The sequence below is a fragment of the Bombus bifarius genome, unplaced genomic scaffold, assembly GCF_011952205.1.
Source record: "Bombus bifarius isolate JDL3187 unplaced genomic scaffold, Bbif_JDL3187 scf7180000010271, whole genome shotgun sequence".
NCBI classification, from domain to species: Eukaryota; Metazoa; Arthropoda; class Insecta; order Hymenoptera; family Apidae; genus Bombus; species Bombus bifarius.
The window spans coordinates 4225196-4233068 of NW_022885586.1; the positions used below are offsets into that span (position 1 = coordinate 4225196).

The window sequence follows — 7873 nt, forward strand, 5'->3', positions numbered from 1 at the left end:
GTTTCTTCTAAATATGAATTTATACATGAACTCGGTATACTACTCGTCATTCGATACAATTCGTGTAAGAACAGTGTCAAGATAAATAATTTCATTTCTATCGTGACCGTTATAATATATGATTTTGTCGTAGCATTAATTTATTTCAGTAAGCTGGATTAGTCGTAGAAAAGTGGAAGAATTCGTCTTTCCTGAATCAAAGACAAATAGTATTTGTGTTTACGCGTGCCATCAACAAGAAATTACTATTACTCATTGTCAGAATATCGGGGGCAGTGCACACACAATGGTACAAATTTAAAAGACTACGTAGCTTCTGCGAGCAATGATGAAATCAATTTTATTTTTATCAAACAAGTAGTATTAGAAAAGCAGTTGCAGAAGTAAGATTGGGTAGAAGGAATATCGCAGAATGTTGGGTAGAATCCAAAAGTATTGGTTTCGAAGTAAGAGAAGAGTAAAATAAGTATCCCAGAAATGGGACCATCGAAAATCTTCGAAATATGAATTTCCGAAGATTGTCTTTTAATTAAAAACGGTACCGTATGTGTAAAGGCAATTGAATTACAATTCTTGGAAAATTGTCCAAACTTGACTTGTTTATGGACGTGTTGCGCACGAAGATGGTACGTTGTATTTCGAAGAGAAAAATCGACGAAATTTCATACGTCGTCGCGTCGCCAAGATCTTGGATAGGCAACGTTATATCAAATGGTCGAAAGCTTTCGAGGCTACGACGGCAGTTCGTTTTCGAGCCCGATGAATAATTACTTTTTCCCTATTCCACGTCTGTCAGTCACTCAGTTCCAGGCATGTAGCTGTTACCTGAATGGACGTAAACGCGAGAAAATTCTAGAAAATTTAGGCGACTCTGCTCAATTCTCTATCAGACTATCGAATAAAGCACTATGATAATCGATAAATATAGAATCATTGGCAATAATGAAGTATAGAATGTCTTGTTTAAATATGTATTGCTGGAAAAAATATCGAGAATTTAAGCTTTAGCAACGCCGTAAGAATATAATTCTTACAATATGAACGTAATTGTGACACGAAATTTGGCAACCCAATTAAGAAGTTATTCAGTGGAGAATTCCAGATCAGTTGTCTCTACGATATGTTCCCTTTCAATTCGTATGATCTATTAGCTATAATGTACGACAGTGGGAGAAAAATAGCAGTTGCTGAATGTTACGTTTCGCTGCCAAATCGATGGCACCTAAGTGTCCTCTTATAATCGTTTAGCAATAGAACGTCACGGCTGGAGCGATTTACGGAAGATTGATCGTCAACCCAGTGCCGTGTAACTATCAGCCTTCTCATTCGAAATTATTCGAATCATAGAATCAATACGCTACGAATAAAGAATAACAGATTTGTATTAAACTATCTAGAAAACAGAAGCATCGAAATCATTGAATTTGTGTATTAAACATCAATAGATGACCAGCAATATATTTATTCCAATTTTACTTGGCACAAATTGCACACTTCTTTCGTTACTAGCTTTCTGCTATTAATTTACTTCCAATCGAAAATTACGAAAGCCACTCGCTCAAACCTTATCTCGACCAAAAGACCGAATAACCCAATTCCAAGATTACCACCGTCGACGCCGACGTTCGTGTTAGGTCAGTAGTAAAAAAAAAAGCTCGATTCGAACGGCTTTTCGCTACGCCGTCCTACCCTTTTTCTCCCTTTGAGACCGAGAGACCACGTGAGCTTAATTATACGAAATAATTACACGACGTGACTGGAAAATAAACGAGCGAGCGAGGGCATGTGAATCGTGCTCGCCATGGATTGCGGTCGGCCGCGAGGCTGCTTGTGCAGCTGCAACTGCGCCAGTCGGCTTTCGTGGCTGCAGCTGCAGGGAAATGCTGTTTCGCGGGCGCAGAAATACAGAGTGCTCGACTGGTTGACGGCACCAGGGGCCAGGAATCGTGGTAAAGCGGTTGAAAAAGGAGAGTCACTCTGTTAGCGTAATTATGCCGCATGCTGCCCACTTGTATTATGCTGGTTGATGTTCAGAAAAAACACACGTCACTTTTCGTAGGCACGAAAAATGATTATGGTAATTGCGACGATCACGGCGAGGTAGTACCCTCCTCAACTCGTCTGGGACGTCTTGCTGGAAAAGTGGATCAAACTTTTGATGCGTGTGCCGAGCGTAGGGAAATTCTGTGGAGCATGGATGCTCAAGAGTTTGTGCACACGCGCGTTTCTTTCACGAGGGTAAACGCTCGTTCGGCGACGGGGTTGCTGCAATTTCATGCGGGTCCATGTAGGTCACCTTCCTTATTGGTAAAGAAGAGAGTTAAAAAGTATGGCTGAAGAAGAACGCATTTAAGAACGTTGTATGTACTTACACTGTCAAGTAGAAGTAGATGGTTGTTTGTTTTTGATGGAATGTAATTTACTTAGAAAATTATCGGTAAGAAAATCTAGAAGACAAGTGAAACCGTTGGGTTAGTTTCTGAGATCATTTTCGTTGGAGAACACGTTGTAATCTGTTCATACTTCCTTCTTGGGTCTGAAATCTCTTTTCTTTTCTTCCTTTGTCCCGTTCTTTTTTAGAGTAGCTTTTTAGAATACACGATTATAACTACGAATATAATATTTGACTGTGACGTATGTATCTCAAAATTTAACTCTGTTCAATACACTTTAAAAACAGGGAATATACATAATTCAACACAATGGACGTATCATTTCTATAGCTTCCATCAATTCCTTTTTTCCTTTTTAATAATTCTCGGGAAAAATCCGTTCTCCGCGAAACGACACAGCGCACAAAAAACTTTATCTTATCTTATTACATTGATACTCGCGCAACAAATTCTCGTCCATCGACGCTTTTAGACAAAGCATACACCCTTATCGTGCTACTCGATTTAAGAGTTATCGAAGGCATTCACGGCACGACGCTCGTAAAAAGCTAGATGAAATTCGATTCGCCCTTCTCTCTTACACTTGCATACGCGTGTAGTTACTTTCGCGATACACGCTGCGATACATCGAGTCTACCTTCGGATGAACGTGCAAAGAGAGACAGCACGAGAGAAAAGTCACCGTTATTCGAAGATCACGGGCGCGTCTCAATTTCCTCGAAAGAAGTTTTCGCTTTGTGGCCCCAGTCAAATACGCGTGGAAAGAGAGGGTTGCCGTTCACTCTAGAAATTTTCCCAGCTTCCCGAGCCTTTGAACGTGGATCCCGTACATTTTACCAAGCAAGCTCTCCCCCTCCCCCCTCCTGCCCACCGTGTTCCCGTTGGCCTGGTAAATCTGCGCGAAAGCGTAAACGTATTTCAGGCCTTCGAGATCCAGCGAGACGTGAATGTAACGGGGAAGCGTCGAAAAAGTGCGGCCAAATCGTTTCCCCACGGCACACGGATCGCTGCAAAGAGATTATCTCGGTAAGCAAGCCTCACGAACCATTTGATCGCTCGTTCCAGCCATTCTCTCCCTCCGTTTCCGCGTCGAGATTCACCGAGACATCGGCCAGATCTCGTTCCCCGGTTTCTTCTTCCCGTTCCACCTTCCTTCTCCTTCTATCTTTCTATATTTCTTCTCGTCTCGTCTCTTCCCCTCGCTCGTGCACTTTGCAAAACGAGTTCTGCCTTGAGATCAAGTCGCGCGAGAGAAAACGTCCCACCGACCAAGAAGATATCCCCGGACGTATTTTCTCCCTTTTGCCTCTGGACCAACCGATGTTTAGCCGATCGTCTCGTTTCCTCGTCCCTTATGTACCTAAGCTAACCCCATTCTTCTCGCGATGCATCGCGATTGCATCGGCCAGAGAAACGTTTCGGAAACGATTTTTAGGGTCGACGTTTAGAGTGTGAAGTTTAATAAAAAAAAAGTGATAACAATATTGCCTTTTCACTGTGTTCTCTTTTCCTTTTTTAGCTTGGGGAGTTATATGTCAAGGGATTATAGATAGATAGTTTTAAGCCAGATTTACGACATGGGCGTGATATCATTGCTATTCTTGCGTTCTAGATTTCTTAATCACGCGGTTTAGTCACTTTTCGGAACTTGATCCATTTGACTCCCTCTTTTTTAAAAAGCTTTGTTTTTATATTAAAAATACAATATTTCTTCAGTTCAATTTACTTGCTCTTTAAATTTATGACAAGACAATTCTTGTCAATTTTCAGATCTTTATGTCAATTGGTGACTAAAAATAAGTATTCTAATATGAAATAATCGAATGATGCCTAAATACATTCCAAGATACGTAGATAGTTTCCACGTAGGATTGGTCGATGACATACTACATTAAGAAATTGTTCTGTGAGAAACGAGAAACTTATGACTCTCTTCGCCTGTGGTTTTCATTACTAACATGATAATTACTGCATTTAATGTGTCGTGTATTTCGTCGCCACTCAATTATATTCATTTCCGATAAGAAAACGGAGGTCCGAAAAAATGTTCGCCGTTCCGGCGAAATTACATCGCGCCAACTGAACTGGAATTATATGTAAATATTATTTGTCGATAAAAGGTTGGAGGCTGCATCAGCAGAAATATCGCGTCCGCCCGCGGATTGACGGAATCCCGGTGAACGATCGACGGGAAAATATTCCCGCGAAACGTTTGCTCAAGGTATTTGAATTACTACTGCAATTTTGCAGTAGCAATTAGGTTTTGAAAATTCCAGGCAAAGAAATATCCTCTATAAGCTACTAATGAAATAGAATAATTTCATCTACGTTTCAATGAATCTGTACAAATATTCTCGAGCCGGTTCCTCAAGAGACGACCACTATCATCCTCTCTCCTCATCACCCATTTTTTCTTTTGTCGCTGACCAGTAACCCTTGCAACCCTTGTCTTGTTATCTGACTGCAAATTCTTAGAAGTACGGTGCGTAGTTTGCAACTAATAATATAATATATGAAAATAAGGAAACATAAATATTTCCCTCAAGTGAAGACTATTATCATCCCTTTCACGCCACCTCGGTCGTTGGCTACTAAGTTTTATCTCGCTAGCTGGCCGCGAATTCTCAGAAATGCGACGCGTAGCGTTCAACTTATAATATAATATACGAAAGTAAGGAAACATGAATGTTTCAGTATTTTAAAGGAGCAGCACTATCTTGTTTATGTTATGAGCGAATCTTGGACGCATGTTTGCAAAATCCTAATGAATTCGCTTGAAGAATTCGTGGCATTTTTTTGGGATGGATATTATTCTGGCATCATCGTAGGAACCGTCACCCACGATTCACGGTTTTAACAACGTTTCAAAGTGAATCCGCGACTCTCTTGAAACATCGGGTTTGCGTCACGCGTGAAATGGAGCGGACGCGTTTTGCGCCGCTGTTTAACGAACACTTGAGATTAGAGTGACTCGTTGCGGATTATCGGAACGTGTAAAACATCTGTTTGTACACCGCACATGTTACCGTTCATCCGTTTCTCGTACTATTAATTAGTTTCGTTTGACGTTCGGTACTTGAGCCTTTCTCCGATGGCGCTTGTATATTTCATATTGTACGTTTAATTACTTGTAACTCGATATCCATGGAACGTTTTAATTCGTTTGATAATGAAATTATCGATCTGTGTTATGCGTCTCTAAATATACTATATATATAGAATGATCGTAACTAATCCGCTAACCGAGTCGTTTATTAAAAGGAAACTTCTGAAATCGTTGAGTCAAGGATTAGTAAAAATCAATGCTGGTTAAGTAAATCTTACTTCTCGCTAAATCGAAAACAATGGATGAAAATAAAAAAGATATAATAGAAATTAATTATATTATTGTAAGCATAAGGCAGTCTTGAACCAGCCATACAAGTGACTAGTATTGACATTATATCGGAATTAATTACTTAAACATTAGTTAAACTTAATTTGTTAGAAGTAATAAGATAATTGAGAGAAGATTCAGCACTGATACAATTCCAAATTTTTGGCCAACGAAAGTCGACATTAATTTTGCTAAAGACACTTAGATTTTATTAGTTTTTATTTATTATGTAGATTTATTAGATTTTATTAATTGCGAAGAGAAGATACCTACAACTGACCATTTTAATATGTTCGGTAGTTTCAGCGTTAAACATCGAATCATCACGAGCTTTTCAATATTTGGGAAACAATTTCTCGAAATCTCTGTTGAAACAACAGAGATTTCAAAGGTTTAATCTGATGCTTTTGCCAGTGTACATTTTACGATGATTGAATTCAGAAGACATTCAGCGGGCTCACAAATCCGCCGGTTTTGTTTTCGTCGATTTGCCGACGAATAATTTCGGTTTCGCGGCAATAAATTCGCTGCCAGTCCTTTCTCCCTACCGTTCAACGAGAAGGAAGTTCGTTCGCGACTACTTCTGTCTGAGATAAACACGAAAGTTAAGTTACAATGGCGGGATACTCTGGTCGAAGTTAAACTGGAATTGGGCGTTGCACAAGTGGCTAACAATAAGTTATTAAGCAGTTGTTCAAGTTTTAATTGCATCTCGCAATGCCCTGTGTTCAGAGGGATAGAAAGCTGTTCTACGTAACGTTGACGAACTTATTTCCGGAATTACCGGTGAATATTCTATGCAACAGCGACTCCCACGCTTTTTTCTCTATTCTGTTTCACACCCATTCTATCTTCAAATATTAACTCACTCGACCACGCGTCCCCTGCAAAATTAAACCGCTGCCTACACGAAAAAGTGAATATCTCGTGTAATTTTCACCGACTATCTTTCCGATTTTCCATTCGTTGGAATAATTCAAATACTTAATTCGACGAAAAGTGATAACTCGATGTGAAATCGTTACTTATCTGAAGCTTTATAAGTGTAAAAGGTAGATACGTAATATATAAAAATATAATGAATATTTAAAGTAACGCAGTTGCTACGACATTGGAATCTCTCAGAAGCCAAACTGAACAATTCCATTACAGAATTCTAAGGTAAAATGAAGCAGTATTTGCAACATCATCCTTTTTCTCTGCTTTGTAATTTATGTTGATAATCGATCAATACGGTTTCGAAACAGTCCATTTAATAAGTGAAACGTATCATTATTTAGCTTACACTTATTTAATTGTATTTGTAGTATAATTACAAGGATGGAATATCGTTTATTTAAAAATTTGATCGATTGACATACCGGTCCGAGATGCCTGTATCCACTCTGCAACGCCAAAAGAGATGCAACTTGTGGCCCACCTTGAATTCTGACCACCCATTCCTCTCGATGATTATCACCATCAACCACTATACTCGTTGCAAGCTTATTCAGGATGATTGAAAAGATAACGAGCCAAAAGTTTACACTGTGGACATGAATTCACTCGTCACTGACACTTATCTGTAATATTATGAGAGACACTATGTGTTACGATTTAAAACTAATGAGATACCTAGCCATATCGGTAGTTGAATTCGCGTAATTAATACTCTCGATGCAATTAGAGGATTTTTATTTTAAATTTTCTTTCACTTAATTTCTCTAGAAGAACAATCGCTGTAACGAAGTTCCCTCGGTGACTATTGGATCTCGAATGACAAGTGATCGGACAATGTGTGTGACAATTAGTTCCGATCCTCCTTTTTGCTTGTAGGCGAGCTTACATTCCCCACCAGGCCTGGCAGGTAACCGGGGAAGGGTCACGCACGTGATAACGCAAACAAGGTACGATTAGGGACGAAGAGTGATTGCCTGTCTGTTTTAAAAAGACACCATTTATCCTGTTTCTGTCCTTTCTCCACCCTCTTATTTAACAGAACTTCGAATCCGATAAATGGTTCTATTGTAATCTTGCGTACAATGAAACATTTCCTGAACTATCTGTTTTTTTATGACTCATCATAAAACACATTGTTGTTATAATTCGTGGAATATATTTCTCT

The 7873-nt window shown here is 39.3% G+C and overlaps 1 protein-coding gene across 1 annotated transcript in view; it reads right to left on the reverse strand.

The window, feature by feature from the left end:
- LOC117216482 (neuroendocrine convertase 1-like) overlaps window positions 1-7526 on the reverse strand; it is a 29571-nt gene extending 22045 nt beyond the window's left edge. Inside the window, exons 1-2 of the mRNA XM_033463192.1 lie at window positions 7384-7526; window positions 7131-7296 (exon numbers count right to left, since the gene is read on the reverse strand). Coding sequence (XP_033319083.1) covers window positions 7131-7296; window positions 7384-7391 — 174 coding nt within the window. The 5' untranslated portion in view covers window positions 7392-7526. The remainder of the gene's footprint in view (window positions 1-7130; window positions 7297-7383) is intronic.
- Window positions 7527-7873: the final 347 nt, after the last annotated feature.